Source organism: Ambystoma mexicanum, chromosome 4q (assembly GCF_040938575.1).
Source record: "Ambystoma mexicanum isolate Mex_15411 chromosome 4q, UKY_AmexF1_1, whole genome shotgun sequence".
In the NCBI taxonomy this organism is placed as follows: domain Eukaryota; kingdom Metazoa; phylum Chordata; class Amphibia; order Caudata; family Ambystomatidae; genus Ambystoma; species Ambystoma mexicanum.
In genome coordinates this window covers 1,041,839,497-1,041,854,389 of record NC_090928.1, presented here as the reverse complement: position 1 = coordinate 1,041,854,389, position 14,893 = coordinate 1,041,839,497, and the positions used below count along the sequence as shown (strand labels likewise).

Below are 14,893 nucleotides of genomic sequence, written 5' to 3'. Positions count from 1 at the left end.
GTCTTGTGGGTCTGCTGCTGGTGCTATCGAGAAGAAGGGTTGCCATGGTGTGGTGTAGGGATTTCCCTCCTAAACAAGAGCATTGGAAGGACGATATATTGTACTGTCACGATGTAGAGGCTGAATATTGTACCACGTTACACCACTCTGAGCAGCCAAGGAACATTTGGGGTCCATACGTGGCTTACTTAATGTCTGATGCTTGCTGCTCCCCTGATCATGCCGTAGACTCATGCTAATGATTATTTGCATTGTTTGTAATGGTATCATTGTCAATGTTACTACCTTATTTTGCATGTTTTCAACAGAATTGCTGTCCGTTGTTGTTTCTGTTAAGTTTATGTAAAATTAATAAAGAAGAGTTTTAAAAAAACTACCCAAAGCACATGCTCTGAAAGGTCCGCTAAACAAAGTAAGGTTGATACCTTGGGAGTTCAGCAGGTAAATGGGACATTCTCTAAATGTTATGGTTCTGTCTTAAATAGAGGTCCTAGCTCCAAGTGTAAAACACAACCCTTTTATATGTCCGCTAACCCTGATCATTCTCAATTTACAAAACACTCAAGACTAAACAAATGTCAGGACTGAAACCACTTTGGACTCCATGGGCCTAATTACGAGTCCGGCGGTAAACGTGCCGGAAAAACCGGCCCCTCCTGCCCGGCTAACTATCGCCCTATCTCCATCACTCCCTTCCTGGGCAAGCTCCTGGAGAAACTGGCCATCTCCCAGCTTAATCTCCATGCTGAATCTGTTGGTAGTCTTCATGACCATCAGTCTGGCTTCAGAGCTGCCAGAAGCACGGAAACTTCTCTCCTGAACATCCGTGAAGACTTGCTCTCCAACCTTGTCTCTAACACACTGTGTGTTCTCATTTTGCTCGATCTCTCTTCTGCCTTTGATACTGTCAACCATGCCATCCTGATCAACCGTCTCCGTGATAACCTGGGTATCACTGGTCAGGCCCTGGCGTGGCTGACCTCTTTCCTCTCCAATCGACCCTCCCAGGTCCAACTGGGGTCCTTCCTCTCTGACATCTTTTTCTCTACCTGTGGTGTCCCCCAGGGATCTAACCTCTCTCCCTGGCTGTTCAACCAGTATCTGGCACTCCTTGCCCACCGCATCGCCGCTCTCTGCCCCAACTTTCAATGCTATGCAGATGATACCCAGCTCATTTTCAGGCTACCCTCAGCCTCCTCCTCCCCTTCCCTCATCTCTGACTATCTGTCTGCTATCCAGGAATGGTGTGCAGCCAATGACCTCTTCCTTAATGCCAGCAAGACCGAGATTCTACTCATCGGCACATCCACTCCATCCTTCCCTGCAGCTCTCTGGCTGGCCTCTCTCGGCCCTCTTACTGCTCCTACCTGCAAGGCAAAAAACCTCGGGGTCATCTTCGACTCCACACTCTCCTTCTCTCCTCACATACCTGACTTCTCTAAGAAGTCACACTACCAGCTGCACCTCCTCAGAGGTATCCTTCCTTTACTCTCCTTCCCCCAGAAGCTCACTGTCTCCAGAGCCCTGGTTCTCTCTAAGCTGGACTACTGTAACAGCCTCTATCTAAATCTGCCTGCCTCTACGCTCCGCCCTCTGCAACTCATCCAGAACAGGACTGCGAGACTTGTCCTTGGCCTCAAGCCCAGGGACCGTATCTCTCCAGGACTGGAATCTCTACACTGGCTCCAAGTGGCTGCGAGGATTAAGTTCAAAACCCTCTGCATTGTACACAAGGCCTTCTGGGGCCTGGGGCCAAAATACCTTCAACTCTCTCTTCCTAAATATCTTCCTTCTCGAGCTCTTCACTCATCCGCCTCCAACTCCCTCAGGGTCAGCCGCTTCTCCAAGCAACGAGTTGGGAGTAGATCTCTCTCCGCGGCAGGGGCCTCCCTCTGGAACAGCCTTCCTGCCTCCCTGAAACTTGAGGAGAACCATCTCCGGTTCCGGAAGCACCTCAAAACCTTCCTCTTTGCTTCTGCTTTCTCTCCCCCTCTCCCCTGCTAAATTCCTGACTGAAATTGCACTGAATCTGCAACTGGGCCACTCTCACTGATCTCGGTCCTTGGCCCAGCCACTCTCCCCTTGCACTGCCTACCCGGCAACCCCTGCACTGCGGGACTGTCTCTGTCTTGTCTGCACTTACCTTGCACTTGCCACCAGCTGGCCCTTATTATTTATCTTGTTGTTCTGCTACCCCTGTACTGCACTTTCCACTCTCCCTTTCCCCTTTTCCCTCCCCCTCTACCCATGCACTTGCGCGATCTGAATGACACCTGGCCTAGTTGGATCGTTGTCTGTCTTCCCTTTGTTCCCCCTCCCTGCCTCGTCGCGCCTTGAAACACTTGTGTATAGGCGCGTTACAAATACCATATCGTATCATATTATAACCGGCAGGTTACCGCCGGACTCGTATTACCATTCTGCTTCCGTGATTCCCGGAATCACCGGGGCATTACGACCCCGGTGACCCAGAGGCGGAATTCTGCAAGTCCCCATTCCCATGGAGTCCCATAGGACTCCATGGGGAAGTGGAAACACTGGCACTATGCTGTAATGGTGCCAGTGTTTCCATGTCCATCTGCAGGCGGGTGGCGTTACTCCCGCCAGGTTAGACCTGGTGTTGTGACACTTCCCGCCTGCAGAACTCTTAATCAGCGGGTCTGGAAAGAATGGTGGCGGCGGTTTTACCACCACCGTTCTTTCCGGACCGGCAGGGTCGTAATGAGGCCCATGGCTCATAATGCCTGTGGTACTGGGACGAGGAAGAGGGATTCAGTCAATGAGGATCAAAGGTGCCATTGAACCTAATGAGCAGTCTAGTTGTGTAGTGTGAGGCACATGAGCGGGACATTTAAATCCCAGAATAAGCTACAGCTTGAGGGTTTGAGAGGAAGTTGAAGGAGTTGCAGAGGCAGCAGCAGTTTGCAATGTGGGTCTGCTGTGAAAGGAGGTGGAACGCCAGCCGAAGCTGATGCGGAACGGGTAGGCGCGCGGCTGTGCAGATAGAACACAGCGGGAAGCGGCTTTGTGGATGGATGCAGGAGGAGTAGCCCAGCCGTATGGGAGACGAGCCCCCAACACGACCTGAGTTATGCCGGTGAAGGAGGAGAAGTGGAGACCCTATAGAGCTGTCAAAGCTCCAGCAAACAGCCATGTAGACCACAAAGATCTCCCGGGTGCGGACAGCAGAAGGTGAGTTAGCCTGACACTAAAAGTGACCCGGGGTGCTCCAAGCAGGATATTAGACCACACCCAATAACTTTGAATACCGAACATATAAAGCAGAGAAGCAAAAAGGGTGCAACTCCTCTTTTATGGGACACAAATTGGGGGAGACCTGTAACCCGCATTGTCAACAGCCAAGAGTCAATTAAAGTACAACTTCCCTTTTATAAATTACCATCCTGGGGAAACGTGAGGGGTCAGAAATGTGAGGCAGGGCACTGTTGTGCAAAACTCCAAGATGGCAGCATAGAGCCCAAGCTCCTGCGACCCGGTGCTCTCAATGGCTCCCGCAGTTCTCCTGTTTGGCATTAAGACTATGTTTGTGCAGTTTTCAGTGCTGCATTTTGTGGGGAGCCGATTTCCCGGACTATGATCTCTTCGACCCGCGGTGAGAGTCTACAGATCGAAGCAGGACTGCAGAGGACCTGGTGACATTGGTGCACTGCGCCCGTGAGGGGGAAGCTCCGTTAACCCAGTTGGGTGCTCGCTGTGGTGGTCGTGTGCTGGTGCCCCGTATGCCGTACATCCGACCTTGTGGTGCGGCTGGAATGGGTCTCACACTGGCTGGAGATTTAAATCCCATGCACTAACAGATGTGGCCTTTTGAGTCCAATCTTGCTGAACATGTGCGACTGTACTTCGAGACTAACATGTGATTGGTCTCCTCGGCTGGCATACTGTGGGATGGCTTTAAAGCCTATATTCGGGGAATAGCAATGTCTACGGAGTGTGGGGTCCTTAGATCTATTCATCAAGAGATCCAGACTAATGAAGAGAACCTCTGCCGACTTGAGCGACAACATTCGTCTCGCCCCCCCCCCCTCCGCTACCCTGTCACAGGTTAAGGCAGCTGTGGACATCTTCAGGGATAGTGCGGCGAGAGAGCTGAAGTTCTTTAATGAGCCCATGAACGCGAGGCGATATGGTGATGGTGAGCGTCCGTGTAAGCCGCTCACCCCGCTGGTTAAGCAGAATGGGGGAGGGTGTTGTATTACACTGTTCAGGGACGACTCTGATACCCTGGTTCACACCTTACCCGGGGTTAATAAGGTTTTTGAAACATTTTATTCAAAGCTGTATGTGAACGGGGACACTTGCTCGGAAGCCGCTATGGCTGTGTTTTTGGAGGGACTCCCACTCACTAGTGTCAGCTGAGGTGTGCTCACTATTGGATTTCCCGAGAAGAAATTGCTCAGGCCATTGACGCTCTACCCTCTGAGAAGGCTGCGGGTCCCGACTATCTTCCAGCACTTTAGGTCTGCGCTTGTGCCTTGCCTTCATGGTGTGCGGGAAGAGGTCCTCGACTCCAGCAGGCTTCCTTACACTATGGGGGAGGCTGTGATTACGGTACTATTGAAAACTAAGAAACCAGCTGATCTCTGCAGTTCTTATCAACCCCTCTCTTTGATAAATTCAGAGGTTAAGATATTTGCAAAATTCCTGACCACTTGCCTGTCGCCCTATATGCCTCAAATTATACATCCGGATCAGTCAGGCTTTATTCCTGGTCATTCTATAGCACTGAACCTGCGCCGACTATTTAATGTTTTAGCTTAAATTGATCCGAATACCCAAACTGTTGCGGGCACTCTCGATATACAGTACATGTTTGACTCGGTCTCATGGCAGTTTGTGTACATGGTGTTGTAGAAGTGCGGTTTTGGCCCCGGTTTCATATTCTTTGTGTCGGCTCTGATCTATATAGCAAGGGGTACACGCCAGAGGTGTCCCCTGTCGCCACTTCTTTTTGCTATAGCTATCGAGCTGTTGGCTGACCTGATGAGACGCATGCACAGAGGCATTCGGATATCCAGCAACCCAGAGATTATTTCATTGTATGCGGATGACGCTATTGTATATATAAGAGACCCACAAACACACTTGGGACCTATTATAGAAGATGTTGCAGTTTTTGGGAAATGTTCCGGTATCCAGGTAAACTTATAAGTCAGAGCATTTTCCTCTCGCCGATGCCACTGTTGTACCTCAAGGTCTTTTAGGCTTCGCGTGGGCCCAGGTTCCGTTGCGGTTTCTGGGGATTACGGTGACTCTGCAAAGTACATCTCTTTATGAATCCAACTATGCTAAGTACCTGGTGACCCTTACTCCTAAACTAAGGTCCTGGGCGTGTTTGCCTCCGACTATAGCTGGCAGAATCTCTCTACTTAAAATGACGGTCCTCCCTAAAGTCCTATATCTCTTCCAGAATATACCTCTATGGCCCAGTATGAAATTCGTTGGACAGCTGGCTGCTGCTATAAATACCTTTGTGTGGCACTCTGATGTGGTGTGATGCGGTGCGTCTCAACTGGAACACCCTAACTTTGCCTTATGCAAGGGGTGGATTTACTGCACAGGACTGTCCCACATGTTAGGCTCGAAAAACACTTGGCGTGTGGGCGCAGTCTCCGATCTTTAGTGATACCCCCGGCGCTGGGCGATCCTTGTCCCTTTGACCCTGCGGGTTTTACCTCTCTTGATTGGTGCAGGATGCGGAAACGGTTGGGACTCACACATCCCTATCACACCAACTTTCCACTGTGGAATTGTGACCCGCCGCTACCGGGAGTGGGGTCGGCCACTGGGCGCTGCTGGGCTCAGAGTGGGTTCAACACGCTGGGGAAAATGTTCCTGGATTGGAATTTTATTTTTGCTGACGACATCCCTACACTCACACAATGCACATCCTCATACTGGCTGCCACACATTGGCATCTATAGGGTCTTCAGGAACCAATGTGAAAGCTTCCCCGTTGAATCAGTGAACGATCCCCTACTGGGATATATATGGTATCCTCTTTATACCAGCTGCTACAAGCACGTATACCGCCGCCACTGACAAAACTGTGCTCCAGCTGGGAAAAAGACAAGGGCCCAGGAGCAAAATGATCTTGTAGCTGCAGTCAGGTCTTTGGTTAACGATTTCGAAAAGGTGGATGCAGAAGGAGAAAGACAATGTTAAGAGAGAGGGGCGACCAACCCAACAGGTAGGTAATTGATTTAAAACACCTTTAGAGCTACCGCAAAGAAAGGGCGGCCTGGCGGAACAATGTTCCTTAAATGAAGAAGTGGCTCCTGCGGTGGCGGTTGTTCCTGGTAGTTCCTGCAGTTCGGGTGATCCAGCAGAGGAAGAGAGGCTCTCGTCATGGAGGAAGGTTCGAGTTACTGCACTACCCATGGATGAAACCAGATGCGGTGCTGTCCGACGAATAAAAGGTACGCTCCTTTAAATGGCGGTCCAGGTGGACTTGTGCCTGGCTATCCGGCCTCCGAGTACAGGGTACGGGAGATTCGACCAAGGCAGGTCCGGGAAGGCGATTGGCAAACTGGCAAACTGGTTGGCCCCACCAGCTCAAGGGAAGAAGGCTCTTGCAGATGAAGATCTTCTCTCGTCGTGTGGAGGAAAGTGGTGAGACGCTGCAGCAGGGTTTCACCGGTGGTTCAGTCGTTGCAGATGTCTGTGGCTACTCTCCTCTTCAGCTTCTTAGTTCCAGTGGTGACGTCTTACTCTTCCAGTCCTCAGGACACTGCTTTTATGCAAAAAGATACCCATTCATACAGCCTAGCTGTCACTCACACAGTGGAGTGGTCATCTTGGCGGGAGACCCTCCAGCCTATCAGGATAGAGTGTGACATGGGTTGCGGAGGCAACTCTGTCCAGGGGTCCTACTCCCCCCTCCCACACAATGGACCCACCCCAGACTCCATGGCGCCGAAAGGAGGGCTTCTCGGCAGAATCCCGCCAAAAGGACGAACAAAGGATCCCCGACCTGGGTTAGGGGTTTAGAGAAAGACACAAGAAAGAAGTTATATTAAAGTTCTGGCAAATAAAACCTACCGGAGCAAAGTTAATATTAAAATGCACCGGCGGTATGTTAGAAGCTGTCAGAAAAAGTGGTAGCCTCGAACAATGGGAAAATCCCATAGGGAAATATTCGCGTTTGAATATTTATGGTAGTAACCACTGCCACCAGCCAGAAACTTTTGAGAGGGGGACTGTACGGTACCCTCTCGAAAATGAACATAGGGGGAAAACATAGCATTTCGGTGCTGGACTGCCCTTGTGGGCGGGACAAAGACTGATATGCAAATGAATATTTCCCATCTGTGAAGGTACAGTGAGCAAAAAGCAATGGCTGCGAACTCTCAATGTGGTTAATAACCACTGAACAGGTTATCATGCCTTGTTCTTTCGAGAGAGGGGCGCCTGCTACCTTTTTTGTATATAGGGGGAAAACTATTAACCCCTTCCAGTACCTCCATAGTAAGATGGGTTGTACTGGTTTAGTTCATAGATTTGACTAGCAAAGTCAATGGGGGCTTTACATGCCCTGGGAGACAGTAGTCAGTCCCAGGGTATGGAGTCTATGTTTGGGGGTCGCTACGACACTCCTGTGTCACTGCACTGAGGGTGCTGTGTAACACATATGAATAAAGATGGTTCCTATGGGGTTGAGAAAGATCCCATAGGCATTAAACACAAAAATAGCTTAGAACACACATAGCAAAAATGCCTAAGAGTGGGAAAAAGAGTCTCACTCTTAGCAGGTAAAAAGAAACAAACACTTCAAATCCAGCAAAGCTGCTGGGGGACACTATAGGTAAGGGAAATTAGCCATAGAATGAGAATTCTCCCTAACAGGCCTCGATATCACAGCGCTTCTCTTCAGGATTCTCGGCGGACCCCTTCTCCCATTCGGCAGCCTTTAGAAACTGGCTTCCAGGGTGCCTCAATGAAGAGCAGCAGGTTTTGCACGATCGTCCCTCGTAGCTCGGGAAGAGGAATCCTAGCCAGGTCCTCTCTTGGCCAGTCCTCGACAGACTCTACAGCTTTTAGATTTAATCGAAGGAAATACTGCAGCAATTCTTCTTCCAGCTGGGCTTCAAGGATGAGCTTCAAGTTTCAACTTTAGCTTCTGAACAAATTGGCAAGTGAGAGATCCCCAGATATACACGTCGGTCCTTCATTCACTCTGGCTGAGCCAGTCTCAGTCAGCCAATCACACAGAAGGGCATTCATTCATGCAGGCAGGCAGGCAGCCAGTCAGGCTCACAGGCATTCAGGCTATTCACTTCCACCCAGACACCCATAATAAGGAATGTGGATTGAGGCAAGCACCCAGCCTTTCAGCACACCACACTGCATTCAGTTCAGTTTCATGCAGGGCTGTCTCATTCATTGTGTCGCACACATAGAAACCTGAAACCCATAACATAGTCACTGGGAAGGCTCCAGCCAGGCCGGCCTGGACTTCCCCACAATACCATATATGGTTCTTCCACCCAACAGCCAGTCGGGGGAAGAGACAGAGTCAGGACTTCCCAGGGCTTTGGGAAAATAAGGTAACAGGCAATAGTAACCAATAGGCCCCAGGGGCCATCTTGCCTTTTATCAGGAATCCACACATTCCTATGGCAGGGCCTGGTTATCCCAAAATAGAGGATACTCAGGGCACCTGTCACATCAGCATAAAGCTGCCACCAGCCCATACCCTGCTCTGTGGGCAACACACATGTGCCAAAAAACACACACTCGTGGTACAGGGTTGACCCCCACCCACGGGTGCCATAGGGGTATCCCAAAGGTCTCTGTTAACCATGACCAAAAAGAGAAAGAGCTGCACTGCCAGGGGTTCCAACTGGAATCCTGTGCAGGATATAACACAGAACACACATGATACGGGAGTACATGACCAGTACATGGAGAGCCTGTCCCCCCTGTTAGGGAGAATTCTCATTTCATGGCTAATTTCCCTTACCTAGTGAGTCCCTCAGCAGCTTTGCTGGATCTCTGGAGTTGTTTCTTTCCACTTGGTAAGAGTGTGAGCTTTTCCCCAACTCTTACTTGTATTTTGCTATGTGTTTTGACCTGTTTTTGTGATTGTGGGCTCTGGAGTACACCACTTCAGTAGCCCCCCTCTTTGTGTGCGTCACACAGCACCTTCTGTGCAGTGGCACAGGGTTGTCGTTCAGACTCCCCCCGACTCCATTTCTGAGGCGACTACCGTCCCCCAGAAAAGGGTAAAGGTACCATTAACTTTACTTAGTCAAATTTAACCACAGATCCAGTACACACCATCTTACATGGAGTGCTGGATGGGTTAACTCTTTTTATCTGTACCTCCTAGAGCATTGTTTCGCTCTTTTAACATTTAGACATGGCTGGTGGGAGTGGTATCTATCCTAAATTTCTACCGCGGTTATCTTATATAACCGTGGTAATATTGTAGGCTATTGTGTTAGCCTCAGACTTAAACCCGTTTGACCAAAGCCTTTTTCGTTTGGCTCCGGTGCGGTTTATTCACCATTTCTTTTTGTTAAACTCCTTCTTGTGTTTTACTTTGCGCGGCAAACCAGGTTTGCCTTCTTTGTTCACTGTCTTTTGGCGGGCTTCTACCTAGAAGCCCTCCTCAGGGCGCCTGGGTGTCTAGGTGGGCTGAATGTGAGGGAGGGGTGTAGTCACCCCCTGCACAGGGTATCCTAAGAAACCCAAGACCCGCTTTGACATGATTGGACAAGGTGGTTGTCCGGGCTGGACAACCCCCTTGCTGGGTAATTGACAGCCAGGCTGTGTGAATGGGGGTTTTGTGCATAAAAGGCAGGTCTCTTGGGCTGGAAGTCAGAGAGTCTCCACTGGAACTGCAAGGAACGGACGAGAAGTGGTGGAGAGGTCGACTGCTGCAACTACCCCGTACCAATGAAGCCCTGAGCTATCTACCCTTCAACGACTAGGAGGATATCCAGTCCGGAGTCTTCTTCCCTTGAGCCTGGTGGGGATAACAAGCTCATCTTCTTCAGCCAGAGGTCGCCTTTGTGGTCAAAATCGCTGCACACTGCTGTAGTGGTCCGGATAGCCACCTGAAGAACCTCTCCTGTTTTTAAGGAGCGCACCTTTTATTCACTCTCGCTGCTGCCGGCCTCATCCCTGTGTGGTGCGGATCCCCTCATCGTCCTTTTTCGTGCTGAAGCTGCAGGAAAGCGTGGGTCTGCGGGAAACCAACAGGAACAACTGCCGTGGCACCAGCTTCGTCCTTTGAGAAAGGTACTGTGTCCTGTTTGAATTTTGGGTGAAATCCCTATTTCTCTACTTTAAGGCTTGTCCTTATTTTTCCCTCCTTCTTATAACATTTGCTCCCGTACATTGACAATATCAAAGTATTCTTGGCAACGTTGAATCTCGAACTGTCTGACTGTGTGATCCTCGACAACAGGCACCCGGTGTCGCTTGACTTTGGCTCCGGCCCCTTGACTCTTGAATTCCTGTCTATTTGTGTTCTTCGATTCTGTCTGCCTAACCAACATATTGCCTGTGATTTTTGCCCCCAACTCTCTCTGGGTATTTCGGGTGCTAAGTGTGTTTTTACCCCGGTAGCATTTCTTGCAGCGGATACACGTTTATCTAGTAGACCGAACTGTCAAAAAGTGATCGCAATTGTATTCACGGTAACGTGTTCTGTTTCATAACACTGGTCCATTCAAACACAGGGTACTTACCTCAAATAATACTGTACAAAGTGAATTGGTTAGTTGTAGTATATTTTATGTGTGGTTTTAGAATTAATAGAAGTGTTGTGTTAATAACAAATGGTTTAAAAATAAATGTACTTATATTTTTTACCTGAAACCTTGAGTCAGTGTTTGCTTGAGTCACAGTCATTGTGGTCCCTTTATGTAATCTCTGCTACTGCTCATATACTCTTGAGATAAGCCTGGCTGCTCCGCTACTGCTACCACTATAACCTAGTAGTATAGGCTTGTACCAACAGTAAAACTTGTATTGCCACCTGTAGTCTTAATTGTGTGTAGTGGTCCCTAAGGGCACTGCACGGAATTATGCCTAACACCCTCCAATGCATTTCCAGCATCACACCTGGTCACAAGGACTACTTGATTACCATATAAGTTTGACCTTTTAACCTGTTTGTGCAATGGAAGTTTGCCAAATATTCCTTGTATTATTTTGTTGTGTGTATTAGTACGAGGTTCAGAGACTTTGGACACTAGGTTTTCTTTCTTTAGTTTTAGTTTGTTAGGTAGGTACATCCTTGTTAGGATAGGGAAAGAGAGGTGTTTATCTAATCCCTTTTTACTTGAATAAATGGAAAACATTGAGAAAACTATACCTATGTGTCATTGTGTTTGTGTAAATGTTACGAGACAATGTTTGCGCTTGGTGCCAGTAGTTATCCTTGTGCAGCTTTTCACTTAGACAAAACAATGATATTTGAGGAATTATATATATTGTTTGAAATCAATGGACAACTTCTTGGAATGAACAGTATCTTGAGATGAAAAAAGGATTTGACTAACCTAAAGCATTTCCTTACAACAGAGCTGCTTAATTTAGCATATGAACAATTTCCGTGCAGTTTGGAATTGGATGTCCTACATGCCCACTGTTGCTGGGAATATGTTGTGCAATGGAACAAGGATCCAGAGGTAAGGTATTTGATTTCTTTGATATGCAGACTGAACACAATCATGTTTAAAAATATCCAACTCTTTCTAATAAGAGCTGATGTCATGTGAGTGGTTGAAAGATGTAGTTCCAGACCCTCTTGGTTATAGTAGCTCATACAGTGGCACTGCAGCAACAAGTATTGTAGTCACATTCAGTGGCGGTGGCGGGCGTGCCAGCCAAAATTAACATCACCCACAAAGCTGTAATGTCATCGTAAATAGAGTTGTGAAGGGAGGGGGGAGTATGGTGAGTAAAAAAATGTTTTTGCAAAGACACTATACAAAGCACGCCCTCCTCTCTGAATTTCGGATGCATTGTGTACTGGGAATTTGTGAGGATATATGGATGATAGCATTTTAAACAACACTTGGCATGAATGGCCCATAGCTTAAAGCAATGTCGATGTCTATGCTCTTGAGAGCTCCTTGAGAGATTGTGACGTTATTTTTTTTAAATAGAAGAAACATTTGGGCAGATTGTAACTGTTTGTCAAATCCAATTTGAAAATACTAAGTCCCTTCCCTAGGTCAGGATATTCAAGCCTTGGCTTCCCATCCTCACGTTTTCAGCACAGGATAAGGCGGAACACTCGAGTTTAGCACACTCTCTGGCTTCTCTAGCACAAGGATGCAGTTCAAAACCTTAACATCAGGGCCTTTTGTGCCAAAGTCTCTTTGTCATTCAAAGTCTCTTATTTCAGAGGGCCTGATGCAACACGAGAAACATTAAAGTTCCTTTCCTCTTAGGATTTCACATATACAACTTCTTGGCTGATTTACTGTTCACCCAGGGTCTCTCGCCGGGCTCAGACCAACTTGAACACAAAACCTTCAATTGGTCTCCCTCTGCCGGGCTCAGACCAAATTGTTCTACTTTTCCAAACTTTCTCTACTTCATCAAAATCAAGACTTTTGACTGTGTGCGGGATTTTGCTCGACCCGTTGCAGGACCACTTTGATTCACAATTACTCATTCTCTTCTTGATATAACCTTTTCCTCACTTTCGCTTTTGCCAGGTCTCAATTGGTTACCTTACAGAGACCTTCGATTGAGCACCCAGGCGGTTCCAGACTACTCTGTCAAAGGTATTGTATCTTGCTTTTAAAGTTTACTCACTCATCAGCAGTTCAACTTTACTTGCGTCTCTTATCGCACGCGTTTTAACAATGTTCGTTCCAGTGCTCGCTATACAATGTTGCTGCTTACAACCTTGGCTTCAACACAGAGCGGTCTTGTATCGTTCTCATCAACTTGCCAGCTGTGTTGATTTCACCAACGCTGCTTTGTTCTTGGAACCAAGCACGGTACCACGGTGGCTGGCACTTTTCCCCGCCTTGATTATTGACACGGGAGGGCCCCATGTATCTCCAACACACAATGCAAGATTCTTCAGCCTGGTTTCCTGGTCCTACGCCTTTTATTCTTGAGGATTCTGGAAAATAATGGTTCCTTGTCGAAAAGGTCAAGGGAACTTCCCTCCTTGCAATCCCCTTCTGTTTTGCTGTCTTGCTTCTCTCGTTCAACTGCCGCCCCGAAACTGCTGTTTCCTCGTTTGCTTTGCCTCGCTCGCTCAAAGTGTGCTCAGCCTTTTATCCATGTGGGGAAGCTTAATGGTAGTCTGGTGTGTGTCAGTAATTGCCTGACCTCGCCTGAACATTGTATTGGGACACGTCAGGTATACTGCTCTAGTCTATTTTCTCTCATAGAGGTCTGTCCGTGTGAAAGTGTTTGTGTTGTAAAGGGGGGGCTGGTAGAGCTCCTAAATATCCTACCTGGTAGGATGGGGTAAAGGTATAACGGGGAAGGGGATACCACGTCTGAACATCCTGTGTCTGCCTCCCTCTCCACGAAGACCACTCACCCAGGTGATCCTCCCGCACTGGTGCACCCCCAGGAACTGGATCCAAAAGCGATGTCCGTGTCCTGGCCACCTGGATGACAGATCCCTGGGGACAAGTGGGTGAGACACCTTCTGGTTTCTCACAGTACCCTTCCATCTATGTTGAATGTAGATTGTGTGGGAAAGGGGCAAATGTCCAGGTGTTGCAGGTTCTCAAAATCCCGCTCAGAGAATGTGAATGAGAATGTTGTGGATGAGGATGATTTTGAGGTGTATGAGGGTTTGGAAGTGGTTCAGGTCATCAATGCCATCTGTGAAGTAAGGCTCAAAAAGCCAAAAGCGAGGCCGCCAGGGGGCGCCGAGATGGCTTGACGTCTCCGTGTCTGTTTCCTCCGTGGGCTGTGGTTTCAGGGACCTGTGCCCCCCCAAGAACCCCCCAGGAGTGAGAATTAGACCCCGGGACGTCTCCTGGACAGTGGCATGCAGCTTTTGAGCGTTGTCTGGACCAAAAACAGTGCTTCAGAACCCTAGATCGGGCTCTGGGAACATTGGAGCGGGAGAGCTCACGCCTTCTGGTTCGCCCTGGGGCTTCTGCTCTCTCGAGGAGGCGGAGCGGTGCAGCAGGGAGCGGAAGTGCTCGGAGTTGCCCCCCCCTCGGGGGAGCACGGAGCACTGTAGTCAAGAAGAAGAGGATCCCTGGGCTCAGGAGAGCTCATCTGCCGTGTGAGATTCTGGACACCTACCCCGCGAGCGACCCAAGGGGAGGAGCAGCGAGCTGCGGGACCTGCCGGAGTGTGAAGGTGCAGGTTTCCTTCGGTGTGTTGTGCCTTTGCCCGCGCCCCGCGCCATCTGCCGGGGTAGTGGTTGCGGGTGGGGAGCCTGGCCTTTGTGGCGGAATCGTCCCGGCGTGGGCCTGGGGGCCTGGGGTGGGGGGGCCACCCCCTCCCCAACGGCAAGACTAGATGAGCTGCGGGCGCCCGCCTGCCTGCAGGAGGATCACTGAGCTTTGAGGCATGGGTGTGCAGCAGTACGTGGGCCTCAGGTTCAGCCCCTGCCCCCGCTCCCTGGCGTCTGCTGGTGCGGGCTTGTGCGGAGGATGCCCGTCCCGCGAGGCAGTGTGTGAGAGGCCCAGTTTGGATCTTGGGCGCTGGGTGCTGTCCCCCACCCCCCCCAGTAGGAGGTCTGAGTGTGCCTGGAGCCCCCGATTGCAAGGAGAGAGTCTTGGGACGCTTGATGGGGGCCCTCCCTGCGGATATAGCGGGCGCCCATGGCCCGCAGTAATTTTGAGGACCCGGAGCGGCCCTCTCTTCGCCCACCCCTCGGGGGACTGGCTCTTTTGGTCAGACTGGAGAAGAGTGGGTGTCCCCC

General features: G+C 49.5%; 1 protein-coding gene across 1 annotated transcript in view; it reads left to right on the top strand.

Moving 5' to 3' along the window:
* The window catches only part of RAB3GAP2 (RAB3 GTPase activating non-catalytic protein subunit 2), a 2,371,691-nt gene that overhangs the window by 1,682,725 nt on the left and 674,073 nt on the right, over positions 1–14,893 (top strand). Inside the window, exon 26 of the mRNA XM_069608591.1 lies at positions 11,557–11,663. Coding sequence (XP_069464692.1) covers positions 11,557–11,663 — 107 coding nt within the window. The remainder of the gene's footprint in view (positions 1–11,556; positions 11,664–14,893) is intronic.